This window comes from Neovison vison, chromosome 6 (genome assembly GCF_020171115.1).
Source record: "Neovison vison isolate M4711 chromosome 6, ASM_NN_V1, whole genome shotgun sequence".
In the NCBI taxonomy this organism is placed as follows: Eukaryota; Metazoa; Chordata; class Mammalia; order Carnivora; family Mustelidae; genus Neogale; species Neogale vison.
Genome location: NC_058096.1, coordinates 143,084,793 through 143,101,209, shown reverse-complemented (window position 1 = coordinate 143,101,209; position 16,417 = coordinate 143,084,793). Strand labels below are relative to the sequence as shown.

Sequence of the window (16,417 nt, the reverse complement as noted above, 5' to 3'; positions counted from 1 at the left end):
AACTTATGTTTTCCTAGGGAGTAAACACAATACACTGAACAAGCTTTTCTGTTCAAATAGAATATTTCATCTTGAATAATTTATTTGGGGGCATGGCAAATTTATGTGCCAATTTGTTAATGATCACATGCTTCCTCCTGTGAGAAACAAAAATTATCACTGGGAAGACAGATTCCTTTATTCCTTCCTCTTTTTCTTTCTTTTTAATGTAGATCTTGATATATAACTTACATTCTTTATAAAATGTTCATGTCAGATTTCACAAGACAGAATGAAGAAAGGAACCAAGAATCCAATAAAAGTGTGTAAATATTTAAAATTCATCAAAATATGAGAATTAGACTTTTTTCAAAAATCCTTTGTGTTAATTTTAGGCAGTGAGGATGTTAATGATATATAAGCAGGTTATATATCTTAAAATTGTATACATTTTACAAATAATTATATAATATATATTTTAAACAATTTTATTTGTTCAGTGCCCAAAGAAAAGTGGAATATAAAACAATATTGTTAGTATTTAGTAGCAAAGCAGTAATTTAATTCAGAGCACACTCTATTAAACACCATTTATTTAACAATTCTCTAGGAGAATGTGGAAAATTTTTAACATTTTGTGAATTATATATTTCTTCTGAAATTTTTTTGTTGCAGTCTTGCAAAAACCTTGTTTTAAGTCATTATGCTTTCATTACAGTACACTTATCTAGTCAAATTCAATTTTAAAAAGCACTTTAAAAAGCCTGGATAACAATTCAAAGTGGCACTGATTGATATTATATACTAAATTTTTCCCCAGAGGTTTCCTTCCAGTTGACTTATAAACCTCTTAAAGATGTTGACACTCTCAACTTTCCATCTTAAAAAAAAAGAAAGAAAGAAAAAGAAAAGAAAAGTACTCTCATATAGGTCATCAACAACTGCACAAATCTGCACTAAATAGGCAGGATTACAGTTCAATCTTCATTATGAAGTCAATAAAGACTCTATTTGAAAAACAATGATCACTTTAATATTGAAAACTATGCTTTTAAATTCTTGATAGGGAATCTCAAGGGGTTGTCGACTGAGTAAGAAATATGTTTAATTTGGACTAATGTTTAGTAAATTTTTGCCTGCTAAAATTTGTTACTCTAACTCTTAATCTCAGGACACAAACTGAGGGTTGCTGGAGGGAAGAGGGTGGGAGGGATGGGGTCGCTGGGGGATGGACACTGGGGAGGGCATGTGCTATGGTGAGTGCTGTGAAGTGTGTAAGCCTGATGGTTTGCAGACCTGCACCCCTGAAACAAATAATACATTTTATGCTAATTTAGAAAACTTTAGGAGCAAATTGCATTATTGGCCCCAAAATGCTATTATATGTCCCTAAATTCTCTCTATGTATAGGGAACACTTAACGCTCTTAAGAACAAGCATTGTTCAAGAGTAAAAATAGCTGCTACCACCAAGGGATGTACTTGCTTTTCTGCGAAAGGCATGAGGTTGTGTGAAGAGTTTCCATGAAGAAAGAGGAGAAGTTACAATCCTACAGAAAAGTCAAAGATCCAACAAAGCTCTCAAGTTCATGGTCATTGTATCATTTACGTTTCTGTTCCTCCCAACATTTTTACAAGGACTTCTAAGAATTGGTTGAATTCTTCTATTTTAATTTCAGTACTCTTCTGTATCTTGATCTGTCCTTTCTTTGTTTTGCCAGTGAATAATGAAACACTCAAGAGGTAGAGAGTAAAAGTCCTAAAACTAGAAGAAATCTTAAACTCTACACTAAACTTTGGAGGCAAATAACTGCCTAAGGAATGAAAAATAAGGCTTGTATTCCTGCAGATGGTTTCCTTACCAAAGGATTTGTTCTGAGTTGGTATTGATGATAAACTCTGGCTTTTGGTATATCCTGGTCTAGGTATTTATTTATTTTTTAAAAGATTTTATTTATTTATATGACAGACAGAAATTATAAGTAGGCAGAGAAGCAGGCAGAGAGAGAGAGCAGGAAGCAGGCTCCTTGCTGAGTGGAGAGCCTGATGTAGGGCTCTATCCCAGGACCCTGAGATCATGACCTGAGCCGAAGGCAGAGGCTTTAACCCACTGAGCCACCCAGGGACCCCATGGTCTAGGTATTTAAATAACTCAAACCAGTAACGCAAATTTTAAAAGGAAGTAACTTCTTCAAATGGACTGTCTGTGGCTTGTAAACCCTTGGCCACTTTGGCGTCTTTATTCAGGAGGGCATAAAATCCTGGGTGCACAGACTGTCACAAACGCTTAAAACCTGAACATGCGGAAAATAAACACAGGGTTAAAAATAACCTTTAAGGTCATGCAGAAGGGAGCTCTTGACTCACCACTGTGACATTGAAAGCATACAGGAGATCAAACGGCAGGGCTGCGATTAAATCAATGATGAACCAGGTGGTGACGTAGTGGATGCAAATTGATCTTGCTTCAAAGATAACTTGGCCAGACTTGCTGACATAGGTTGTTCGGAAATTTAAAATAATATCTGCTTGAGAAAAAAAGATAAGAGAAAGAGGAGGAAGGATTGGAGAGAAGAAAAGGAGGAAAGAAGGAAGGATGGAGGTAGGCAGGCACGCGGGCAGGGAGGAAAGGTGGAGGAAGAAAATTGCATAAAATTATATAAAATCAGACAAATAGTAACCTCATAATGTATTTCAGACTGATAGCACCTGAAATTCTCTTCTTGACAGATCCAGTTTAATTCAACGAACAGGTATTGAAGAAGGGTGAAGGAAGTAATATTTTCTGAGCACTTAATACATTCCAGACATGGGGCCACACGTTAGCATAATTAAAATGAATAAAAATAACAATAACAACAATAGTCATCAGTTACTAAATGCTCACTATGTACTTGGCATTGTCCTAAGAACTCAGCATAGGTTATTTCACTTAATCCTCAGTACATGTTTTTAAGTAAACATTATTACCTCTATGTTAAAGAGGCAGAAACTACTTTTTTTTTCAAAAACTAAGTCTTATTGAGAAAAAGTAACATATCCATGATCATAATGTCAACAGTGCCAAAGATGATTTTGAACACAGATATAATTTCCAGTTTGTAATCTTTTTTTTTTTTAAATAAAATTGTACTTTATTTCATGAACGAAGTTTTACTAATCTCTATGTAGGCAGAGAATCATCTCTGCCTTAATGGCACTTATATTAAAAAAATACCAGAAGATTCTTGTTTAAATTTCTAGGTTAAATTTCCCCATTCCATTTTCGTGGATGATGTAATCATTTTCAACCCTTCCTTACATTTTATTATATTTTTATTTTATATTCTATTTTATATTTACATTTACTAAATATTATGAAGCTTTCAACAATATATGGCCTTCATGAGTGCTGGTAAATGATGACCAGAGCCACAAGGATCGTCTTGGGGTCACTCCTGCTATCTAGAAATAAACATCTCTATTAGTCCCTGGGTTAAATATCTTTAAAGCACTGGAAGACATTACCTTTTCCTTAGTCTGTTTTAGAGCTGAGCACAACCGGGCCATAGGGAATTTCAGGATTGCTACATACATGCAAGGAGGATAATGGTTGAGTATTTTATGGGCCATGAATTCAATACAACATACTTCTCTATGGAACTTCATTCTTGGGGAGTGCCGTGATTCATGGATTCAATGATCAAAGGAATGTGGGAAGTAAATATACCAAAGAGAATAGGAATTGAGGGAGTTATGAAGCAAATGCAAAGCTCTGACTTGCATGGTTATTGAATGAATTGGAATACTCTTTACAGTTCATTTAAACCTTTGAAAGTAAGTAGAATAGGGCTGCGTGAGGGTAAAAATTTGACATCACAATCACGATGGTGATGGCAGTGATAAGACATACATAATGTGTACTAGGTATGTTGTTTTTACTTTTCACTTCATGTTCACATTTGTGGTAGGCAGAATTCAACAATGACCTCTCTCATACAATCTCCTCCCCTTAAGTGGGGTGGAACCTGTGAGCATGATATCATGCCATGATCATGTTATAGTATATGGCTAACAGGAGATTCGCCTGGATGGCCTGACTTGATCAGGTAAGTCCTGTACAAGCAAGTTTTCTTCATCTGGTGGTAAGGAATTGGAAACCAGTGAGATACATTCTTCCTGGGCGGGAAGAAAGCAATGGCAAAGATGCTGAAAAGACCACGTGACATGGAGAGACAGACTGTCTCTAGTTGCTGACAGTGGCCCCTTGCTGACATCTAGCAAGAAATGGCGACTTCCATCCTAAGGAAATGAGTTCTTCCAATAGCCACATGAGTTTGCAAGAGGATCTTAGGTCCAGAAAGAAAGACCGAGTTGACACCTGGATTTCAGCCTTATGAAGCTCTGAGCAGAGTACCCAGACCTATCTAACCTATAGAAACAAAATAATCAATAGCTTCTGTTTTAAGCTACCATGTTTGTGGCAATTGGCTGGGTAGCACTACAGAAATGAATACAACATGGGGGTTCCTGGTGGCTCAGTTGGTTAAACGGCTGCCTTCAGCTCAGGTCATGATACTGGAGTCCCAGGATCGAGTCCCGCATCTGGCTCCCTGCTCAGTGGGGAGTCTTCTTCTTCCTTTGAACCTCCTCATACTCTCTTTCTCTCAAATAAATAAAATCTTTATTCTCTCAAATAAATAAAATCTATTTCTCAAATAAATAAAATTTGAATACAACATGTGTTGTGTCATTTGGTTCTCATCATAGCCTTGTGAAGAGAGATAATATAATATAGGAACTATGACAAGACAGATTACTATTACATTATTAGAGATACCACAAATGCTGTTAGCATGAGCCCAGTACTGTTCTGGACCATTTATGATCATTATCTCATGGACTCCTTACAACAGTGCTAAGAGCTAGACACTTTTATGATCCTCTTTACAGATGAGGAAACTGAGACTCAAAGGAACTGAAGTGACTTGTCCAGAGTCACACAAATGATGAAACTGAAGCATGGGATTAGACTCCTCAGCTAGTTAGTGAATAAGCAAGACCCAAATCCAAGTCTCCTAATTACCAACCTAGTGCTTTGACTTTTGGTACCTTCACAGAGGCCAGTCCCCTCCCAACTCTGGAAGCAAGTTCTGGGGGACTTAAAAAGAAAGTAGTTTTTCTAGTCTACTGTGAATAAGCCAACTCTTTAAAATGGCATTATTAAAAGTCACATTTTTGTCAAAAAAATAAAAATATTGAAATAGTTCTTTGCTAATATTGAGAATTGGAAAGAAGGAATCAGTGGCTAAACCATTCACAAAAGATGAAAACCATCCCAAGATGGTTTCTGCTGCAAAGTAAAAGTTCTATCATGCTGCAGGGCCACCAAGAAGGAACAGAACACTGGAATGCCATCAGGCTGTTAGGGTAGCATGAGCACTTCTCATTCTTTCTTTTCACTTTCTAGGCTCATGTATTTGTTTCTTAGCAAGCCAATTTAACAGGTCAGGCCACCAGCTGTTGCAATAGGGCAGGGATTTCAACTTCCTGCTTTCCAAAAGAAAGCTCAGATGAAGCATATAGGTTTTCATTTTATGAATGAGAGATCCAGAGTTGTTTACCACGCCCTTCCAGTGAAGGAAACCCCGCGGTTTTCCGTAATGCAGGCTGAGATAAGTTTGCAAGTTCATTGTAAGATCGAAGGGACAGAATCACTAAATTTTACTCCTGAAACCAATATTACACAATATGTTAACTAACTAGAATTTAAATAAAGACTTGAAAAAGAGTGGGGGAAAGACCGGAGGGACAAATTCCTTGCATATTTACTAACTGATCACCCGTTCTACCACAAATTTCACAGAAAACCCGCTGTCACCATCCACACTCTGGGGCACACCCATGAATGGAGGAATGAATAAAGTGATTGGCCTTTGGTTGATTGATGCAGCAAACATTTTTAAAGCTGTGTAGTAAATTATGTGTTTGACTAAAAAATAAAAGAGGTGCAGATTTCTGAATAGAAAAGACATTTTCCTGGATGAGTCATTACAGAATATCAGTTTAGGAAGCTTTTAAAAAATAATTTGTTACTCATTTGAGTTAATTGGGTGAACAGAAGATATGCTAATTTTAGGTTTTAAAAAGAAGTAATTATAAGACTGTTTTAAAATTATAAGACTTTTATACACAAACAGTGACAATAGTTAATATAAAAGTGATTTTTAGAAAATCTACTGATAAAAGTCTATTTTTGAAATACATGAATACTTCAGGCTTATTTTCAGGGTGATAAAACTCAATTTATATTATATTCTAAGATTTCCAGGACAATGGTCCTATTGTTGTGCAAAACTGTAGGTTTACTCAATGATTAGTATTATTTTTGGAAAGCTCATTTCTAAGAGCTCATTTCTAAGCTCATTTCTACTTTTGTCATATGCATAAAAATAGTCATAATTCTGGTGTATTTTGATTTACAAAACTTTCTCACATTCATGAATTTGTGTGACAATACCAACTCTCTCATGTGTACTATTTTACCAATGACTCAGGAGATTTAAGAACCTTGTTTAAAGCCATGAAGAGAGTAAGCAACAGAGGACAGGACATCTATTGACACTTGATCCCATTTTCTTTCATAATTTTCAAGATTACCATACTTCCCAATATATTTTAGAGGGAATAACAGCAGGTCGGGGCAAGGAAGTGCATTTCTGTTGAGAACCCCTGGATCAAACAAAGCGTCAACACCACCCAGGTAAAAGAATGTCACAAAAGTGTCATAGGAGACACCAAACTGAATGTAAGGGAATGAACTCTCTTGGATTCTGTTTAGAGACAGCAGGGAATACTCTGTTTTCTCTTCACTGATAAGAATGTGATATTGGGGGGCACCTGGGTCACTCAGTGGGTTGAAGCCTCTGCCTTCGGCTCAGGTCATGATCTCGGGGTCCTGGGATCGAGCCCCACATTGGGCTCTCTGGTCAGCAGGGAGCCTGCTTCCTCCTCTCTCTCTGCCTGCCTCTCTGCCTGCTTGTGATCTCTCTCTGTCAAATAAATAAATAAAATCTTAAAAAAAAAAAAAGAAAAAAGAATGTGATATTGGTGTTTGAGAACCAAGAGAAATCAATGCTTATAAATATCCCCTTAAATGGAAGGGCAGAGATGACTCCCCAAGTTCTCTAAGAATGAGGGAAGTATAGAATAAAATAAGATTTTGATGAGGAAGGAAAGAGCCTTCCTTCCAGAGCTGGTGTCCCTCCTAAGAGAATCACAGCTGCGAAGTGGAGCTTGGCAAACATTGGCAGCAGCCTCTCCTCCCCCTGTGCTTATCTCACTTCCTTTAAAGGTTGTGTATCTTTGGCAATTAAATCAGTGACTCATTCAAACATTACAGTAAGAATGTGGGCTCCTCCAGACAGTCCACAACCTACCTGAAATGCAACAGTGTGGTTTCTATTTTGAGACACCCGGAAATCAAAAGTATAATGTTTTTTTGATGTATGTTGAAAATACATGAAGGCATACTCATTGTTATCCAAATTTCTATATGTGGTTTCCCTCATTAATTATTTTTATTATCAACATGCACAATTTTCCATAAATACACACACACAAACAGTTCAAACCAGGAAAATATTCTAAAAACCATAACAAATTAATTTATAAGAATTTACTGCCTCAAAACCTTACTGTCTCATGTGTTTGTATGGACATAAATAATCCCTTGTAATGCATGGTGCTGGTATCATGTGGAATGAAGAAAGAAGCAGGGCAACAGAGAATCATCATATGTACTCTACAGGGTTTATAGAATTTCAAAAAAACTGGTCATAATATATACCACCAAAATGAGGTGAAATATAATTAAATTCTCTGACAATTCAGATGGCAGTTATTTTCAGGATAATCAATTTGCCTTGTTGCTTTTCAGTTTTACATAAGCATGATTAAAATAAAGACAAATAATGGAGAGAGAACTGTGTACATGTTCTGTTTTCATATTGTTAAGACCTCCAAAAATAAGTGTTTCATTTCACTCCCACACTAAACAGCTATGTATGTGGACTAAAAAGCAGGAAGGTTAAATCTATTTTTTCTAGTTTGATATCTTTGAGAACTATATAATTAGAAAGTAAAAGAAAAAAGGGTGAATTTTATATGGCACAAATTAATAGATTTTTTTTCTTTATTAGTATGTAAGCCAGATGGGAAATATTTTAAAAATCATATTGACTCATTTGTTAAAAAGTAAATTAAATATAATCGTGTGCATGCAAGCATATGCACCACATAGAAATAATTAATATCTTCATTTAGCTATTTCTTTAAAAATTAATCAATGTAGTACAGCGTGGGTGGAAGGATATTTAACTAAACCAGCTGCCGACTCATATTCTAAAGATACCCTGTCTTTTTTCACTGCTTGTTAGGCGCTCTGAACACAGTATGATGTCACAGCATATTGAGCCAGAAGGTGTGGGAAGATGAATAACCAGGAGCTAATTAATGAAGAAGTTTGAGGGACTAACAATCCTAAGAATGTAATTGATTGTCCATGTTAATGGATGAGATTTTCATGCCATTCTTTCCCTACTCATCTTGTCAGCATTTGTTGTTCTTGCTTACTCTAAATGAGAAATCTGTAAAGAAAAGGCAGCAGACTCTGAGAACTAGCATTTAAGAACAATGCCTGAAGAAGAAGGCAAGCAGGTGCATCAAGGGGTGTTTGATGCTGGTACTGACTTCTCTTTTGTACCTGCGTTAGCCATGGTGGACCCCTATACCGGGTTTGACCCTCGATATCAACATCACACAGACCCACGCAGAAGGGGAGGGACCTAAAAGTCACTGTAACTTGAAGTAAACTTTGCCAAGTTAAATCTCCACGTTTTTCATACAGACTGCTCCCAAATGACTGGTCTTATTCCTTATTGAAAGGGCTAAAGTATAGCTATTCCTTTCAGCTTGGCAAAATTCTTCAGCACTATAAAAATAACCCTGTTGATGACCTGTTGTGCGCTTTGCCCCATGCAGGGCCCTTGGCACTTAAAGTTGGATAAGATGTGCAAAAAAGGATCCCTTGTCTCACAGCCACAGAATTTGATTTTATTACTGATGTCAGTCCACCTTTTGGTGCGTAAGTAAGCCCCATCTGTGACTATGGTGGCAGGTCAAGAGAGACAGCACACACCCCCCATGTATCTCTATTAAACCCCCCACTTACTGTCTATAAACTAATTATTTTATTATATTGACTTTGTACATTGCTTTCATTTTATTGTATAAATTTACCATGTAAAAAGACTTCCATATAACATGCACAGGTATGTATACAGGTATGTGTAAGAACTACCAGTTTTGGTTCCCTATAAATTATTCAACTTCATTTCAGTAATATGTAACTTTAAATTAGATATTGAACTCTGGAATTACCAGATCATTTTTAATAAAAATAATTTAATGATTAAACATAAACCTAGTGAAATACCATGATTCATGCATATGCCACTTAATTATAGAAATCCCTTTGGCATACTTATTCTATCTATAGTTATATTTACCATGTGGTAAACTTTCCAAATTTAAGTACAACAGTAATATAAGGACTGTCATATCTATAAATATCTGAAATTTAAAACCCTAAATGTTTGAGTCTATTAATTTCATATGAAGTAAATATTGTTTATCCAAGTAATAAAACTTAGAATTGATGAAAACTGAGATGGTTTAAAAATGCATTGATATAATTAATGTTTGCCCCAAAGTGAAATCCAACACATATATCCTCATTAGAAAAATTTTAGATTAAATAAGGCCTTTATGGTTATTACATTTTAATTAGGGCTTTCATCATCATTTTCATATTTGAGGAAAATAGTTCTCTTAGTATTTATGGCAGTTTTTATTGCTGCTTACCAAATATTCCTGGCTCTCTACCTCCTGGTATGATTATATTTTATGATATTTCCCCACCACCTGAAGAGATTGTGTGTCTCACTTTGGCTAAAATTATGAGAGCAGAAGTAGCCTGAAACACCGGGCAAAATTTTGGAAAGCTAGTGAGCAATTCCTCACATTTTCTTCTCCTTGCCTTGACGACCATGGGAACATGGGGCAAGATGGAGTCTGTCAGCCAAGGTTTCTGACTAACTACAGTGGGCAGAAATCGCAGCTGACCCACAATGGACCCATAGCATGAGGGAGACATAAACCTCTGTGTTATACCCCACTGAGATTTTGAGGCTACTTGTTACCACAGTCCTAACAGAAACGTGTTCCTAAAAGGCTATAGAGCAGAGTGGCTAACAGTGAGTATCTGGAGTCACACTTCTTGGGTTGTAAACCACTGAGCAGCACTAGCTGCAGCTGTTGTGATCAGTATTAGTATTATTACTAGTGGCACTACTACTGCCATTCCACAGACTTCAAAACTGAGAAACTGGGACAATGAATGACTTACCGAAAGTTGCCCAAGAAATTAATACCACTACTTTTATTGACACTTTATAGATCTGATACACATAATATATGGTGCTAACATGACAATAAAACTATAAAAACAATGAGCATAAAAACAGCATTTTAAAAAGTCTTCCTACCTGATAGGGTTTGTTTTAAGTGCTTTATATGTATTTCCTATTTTGATCCTCACAGGTCACTATGAATTAGGTCTTACGTTCATTCAGTGATAAGGTTCAAAATTAATTTGCCCATGGTTACCCAATTAGAAAATGGGAGAGCTGGAATTTATACTCAGAGTCTGCCTATATACAACCATAAAATATTTTTTATTATAATTCTTCACCTTCTTGTAGCTTAGGAAGGAATTCTTCTGGTGAGAGATCTATGAATTACTTTTTAAGATTACTTTTTAGAGTCATAAGATAATATGTAGTATCTTGGCTATAGGTTGCTATATATAAAATTATTCAGCATCCTTAAAACTGTTTTTATTTTTATTTTGTTTTTACTTTTTAAAAGTTTTTATTTAAATTCTAGTTGATCAATATACAGTGCAATATTGGTTGTAGGATTGGAATTCAATGATTCATCAGTTACATATAACACCCCGTCATCTTCAGAACAACTGCCTTTAAAACCCATCATCCACCTAGCCCATCCCCCACCCACATCCCTTAATCAGCCCTCAGTTTGTTCTCTATCTTTATGAGTCTCTTATCGTTTGTTTCCCTTTCTCCTTCAGCACACCCTGTATGTTCATGTTTTGTTTCTTAAATTCTGCTATGAGTAAGATCATACAGTATTTGTCCTTCTCTGACTTATTTCACTCAGCATAATACACTCTAGCTCCAACCACATCATTGCAAATGGCAATATTTCATTTTTGATGGCTGAGTAATATTCCATTGCATGTATATACTACATCTTCTTTATCCATTCATCAGGTGATGGACATTAAGTTCTTTCCATTGTGTGGTTATTGTTATTAATGCTGCTATAAACATCAGGGTGTATGTACCCTACAAATCTGTAATTTTGTTTCCTTTGGGTAAATATCTAGTAGCATCATTGCTGAACTGTAAAGTACTTTCTATTTCTAACTTTTTAAGGAACCTCCATACTGTTTTCCAGATTGACTGAGTTAATTTGCAGTCCCACCAAGAGTTCAAAGGGTTCCCCTTTCTCTGCATCCTCACCAACACCTGTTGTTTTTTGTGCTATTAATTTTAACCATTCTGACAGGTATGAGATAATATCTCATTGTGGTTTTGATTTGTATTTCCCTGATGATGAGTGACGTTGAGCATCTTTTCAGGTGTCTGTTAGCCATCTTGATGTCTTCTTTGGAAAAGTGTCTATTCATGTCTTCTTTCCATTCTTAACTGGATTATTTGTTTTGTGGGTGTTGCATTTGCTAAATTCTTTATGCATTCTGGATACTAAACTTTTATCAGATATGTCATTTGCAATATGTCATCTCTCATTCTTTAGACTGCCTTTTAGCTTTCTGATGTTTCCTTTGCTGTGCAGAAGCTTTTTATCTTGATAAAGTCCCAATCGTTCCATTTTTGCTTTGGTTTCCCTTGCCTCTGGAGCTGTATCTAGGAAGAAGCTCCTATGTCTAATGTCAAAGAGGTCACTGCCTGTGTTCTCTTCTAGGATTTTGATGGTTTCCTGTCTCACATGTAGGTATTTCATCCATTTTGAGTTTATTTTTGTGCATGGTGTAAGAAAGTGGTCCAGTTTCATTTTTCTGCATGTCACAGTCCAATTTTCCCAACACCATTTGTTAAAGACACTTTTTTCCATTGGGCATTCTTTCCTGCTTAGTTGAAGATCAGTTGACCATATAGTTGTGTCCATTCCTGGGTTCTCTATTCTGTTCCAGTGATCTATGTGTCTGTTTTTATGCTAGTACCACACTGTCTTGATTACTACAGCTCTGTAATATAGCTTAAAATCCAGATTCGTGATGCCTCCTACTTTGCTTTTCTTTTTCAGGATTGCTCTGGCTATTCGAGTCTTTCATGGTTCATAAAATTTTAGGATAGTTCATTCTAGCTGTGTGAAAAATGCTGGTGCTTATTTCGATAAGGATTGCATGAATTATCGAAAGTAGTAAAGCAAAGTAGATTGCTTTGGGTAGTATAGAGATTTTAACAATGTTTCTTCTTCTAATCCATGAGGATAGAAATATTTTTCCAATCTTTGTGTCTTCTTAAATTTCTTTCATAAGTGTTCTATAGTTTTCAGAGTACATATCTTTGACCTCTCTGGTTAGGTTTTTCCCTAAGTATCTTATAGTTTTTGTTACAATTATAAATGGGATTGGATCCTTGATTTGCTTTTCTTTTTTTTTTTTTTTCCAATTTATTTATTTTCAGAAAAACAGTATTCATTATTTTTTCACCACACCCAGTGCTCCATGCAAGCTGTGCCCTCTATAATACCCACCACCTGGTACCCCAACCTCCCACCCCCCCGCCACTTCAAACCCCTCAGATTGTTTTTCAGAGTCCATAGTCTCTCATGGTTCATCTCCCCTTCCAATTTACCCAAAAGCACATACCCTCCCCAGTGTCCATAACCCTACCCCCCTTCTCCCAATCCCCCTCCCCCCAGCAACCCACAGTTTGTTTCGTGAGATTAAGAGTCACTTATGGTTTGTCTCCCTCCCTATCCCATCTTGTTTCATGGATTCTTCTCCTACCCACTTAAGCCCCCATGTTGCATCACCACTCCCTCATATCAGGGAGATCATATGATAGTTGTCTTTCTCCGCTTGACTTATTTCGCTAAGCATGATATGCTCTAGTTCCATCCATGTTGTCGCAAATGGCAAGATTTCGTTTCTTTTGATGGCTGCATAGTATTCCATTGTGTATATATACCACATCTTCTTGATCCATTCATCTGTTGATGGACATCTAGGTTCTTTCCAGAGTTTGGCTATTGTGGACATTGCTGCTATAAACATTCGGGTGCACGTGCCCCTTTGGATCACTACGTTTGTATCTTTAGGGTAAATTCCCAGTAGTGCAATTGCTGGGTCATAGGGCAGTTCTATTTTCAACATTTTGAGGAACCTCCATGCTGTTTTCCAGAGTGGTTGCACCAGCTTGCATTCCCACCAACAGTGTAGGAGGGTTCCCCTTTCTCCGCATCCTCGCCAGCATCTGTCATTTCCTGACTTGTTGATTTTAGTCATTCTGACTGGTGTGAGGTGATATCTCATTGTGGTTTTGATTTGTATTTCCCTGATGCCGAGTGATATGGAGCACTTTTTCATGTGTCTGTTGGCCATCTGGATGTCTTCTTTGCAGAAACGTCTGTTCATGTCCTCTGCCCATCTCTTGATTGGATTATTTGTTCTTTGGGTGTTGAGTTTGTTAAGTTCTTTATAGATTTTGGACACTAATCCTTTATCTGATATGTCGTTTGCAAATATCTTCTCCCATTCTGTCAGTTGTCTTTTGGTTTTGTTAACTGTTTCCTTTGCTGTGCAAAAGCTTTTGATCTTGATGAAATCCCAAAAGTTCATTTTTGCCCTTGCTTCCCTTGCCTTTGACGATGTTCCTAGGAAGATGTTGCTGCGGCTGAGGTCGAAGAGGTTGCTGCCTGTGTTCTCCTCAAGGATTTTGATGGATTCCTTTCTCACATTGAGGTCCTTAATCCATTTTGAATCTATTTTTGTGTGTGGTGTAAGGAAATGGTCCAATTTCATTTTTCTGCACGTGGCTGTCCAATTTTCCCAACACCATTTATTGAAGAGGCTGTCTTTTTTCCATTGGACATTCTTTCCTGCTTTGTTGAAGATTAGTTGACCATAGAGTTGAGGGTCTATTTCTGGGCTCTCTATTCTGTTCCATTGGTCTATGTGTCTGTTTTTGTGCCAGTACCATGCTGTCTTGATGATGACAGCTTTGTAATAAAGCTTGAAGTCCGGAATTGTGATGCCACCAACTTTGGCTTTGTTTTTCAATATCCCTTTGGCTATTCGAGGTCTTTTCTGGTTCCATATAAATTTTAAAATTATTTGTTCCATTTCTTTGAAAAAGATGGATGGTACTTTGATAGGAATTGCATTAAATGTGTAGGTTGCTTTAGGTAGCATAGACATTTTCACAATATTTATTCTTCCAATCCAGGAGCATGGAACATTTTTCCATTTCTTTGTGTCTTCCTCAATTTCTTTCATGAGTACTTTATAGTTTTCTGAGTATAGATTCTGTGCCTCTTTGGTTAGGTTTATTCCTAGGTATCTTATGGTTTGGGGTGCAATTGTAAATGGGATTGACTCCTTAATTTCTCTTTCTTCTGTCTTGTTGTTGGTGTAGAGAAATGCAACTGATTTCTGTGCATTGATCTTATATCCTGACACTTTACTGAATTCCTGTACAAGTTCTAGCAGTTTTGGAGTGGAGTCTTTTGGGTTTTCCACATAGAGTATCATATCATCTGCGAAGAGTGATAATTTGACTTCTTCTTTGCCGATTTGGATGCCTTTAATTTCCTTTTGTTGTCTGATTGCTGAGGCTAGGACTTCTAGTACTATGTTGAATAGCAGTGGTGATAATGGACATCCCTGCCGTGTTCCTGACCTTAGTGGAAAAGCTTTCAGTTTCTCTCCATTGAGAATGATATTTGCGGTGGGTTTTTCATAGATGGCTTTGATGATATTGAGGTATGTGCCCTCTATCCCTACACTTTGAATGGTTTTGATCAGGAAGGGATGCTGTACTTTGTCAAATGCTTTTTCAGCATCTATTGAGAGTATCATATGGTTCTTGTTCTTTCTTTTATTGATGTGTTGTATCACATTGACTGATTTGCGGATGTTGAACCAACCTTGCAGCCCTGGGATAAATCCCACTTGGTCGTGGTGAATAATCCTTTTAATGTACTGTTGAATCCTATTGGCTAGTATTTTGGTGAGAATTTTTACATCTGTGTTCATCAAGGATATTGGTCTATAGCTCTCTTTTTTGATGGGATCCTTGTCTGGTTTTGGGATCAAGGTGATGCTGGCCTCATAAAATGAGTTTGGCAGTTTTCCTTCCATTTCTATTTTTTGGAATAGTTTCAGGAGAATAGGAATTAGTTCTTCTTTAAATGTTTGGTAGAATTCCCCCGAGAAGCCATCTGGCCCTGGGCTTTTGTTTGTTTGGAGGTTTTTAATGACTGTTTCAATCTCCTTACTGGTTATGGGTCTGTTCAGGCTTTCTATTTCTTCCTGGTTCAATTTTGGTAGTTTATATGTTTCTAGGAATGCATCCATTTCTTCCAGATTGTCAAATTTGTTGGCGTAGAGTTGCTCATAGTATGTTCTTATAATAGTTTGTATTTCTTTGGTGTTAGTTGTGATCTCTCCTCTTTCATTCATGATTTTATTTATTTGGGTCCTTTCTCTTTTCTTTTTGATAAGTCTGGCCAAGGGTTTATCAATTTTATTAATTCTTTCAAAGAACCAGCTCCTAGTTTGGTTGATTTGTTCTATTGTTTTTTTGGTTTCTATTTCATTGATTTCTGCTCTGATCTTTATGATTTCTCTTCTCCTGCTGGGCTTAGGGTTTCTTTCTTGTTCTTTCTCCAGCTCCTTTAGGTGTAGGGTTAGGTTGTGTACCTGAGACCTTTCTTGTTTCTTGAGAAAAGCTTGTACTGCTATATATTTTCCTCTCAGGACTGCCTTTGTTGTGTCCCACAGATTTTGAACCGTTGTATTTTCATTTTGATTTGCTTTTCTGCTACTTCATTATTGGTGTAGAGAAACGCAACAGTTTTCTGTACATTGATTTTATATCCTGTGACTTTTTTGAGTTCATGTATTATTTTGAGCTATTTTTTCATGGAATCTTTTGGGTTTTCTACATAGAATATCCTGTCATGTGCAAATAGTGAAAGTTTGACTTCTTCCTTGCCTTTTTTGGATGACTTTTATTTCTTTTTAGTTGTCTGATTGCTGAGGCTTTGACTTCCAGTAACTACATTAA

General features: G+C 36.7%; 1 protein-coding gene across 1 annotated transcript in view; it reads right to left on the bottom strand.

Moving 5' to 3' along the window:
* KCNH8 (potassium voltage-gated channel subfamily H member 8) overlaps nucleotides 1-16,417 on the bottom strand; it is a 385,054-nt gene that overhangs the window by 115,937 nt on the left and 252,700 nt on the right. Inside the window, exon 6 of the mRNA XM_044252531.1 lies at nucleotides 2,346-2,503. Within this exon, the coding sequence (XP_044108466.1) occupies nucleotides 2,346-2,503 (158 nt within the window). The remainder of the gene's footprint in view (nucleotides 1-2,345; nucleotides 2,504-16,417) is intronic.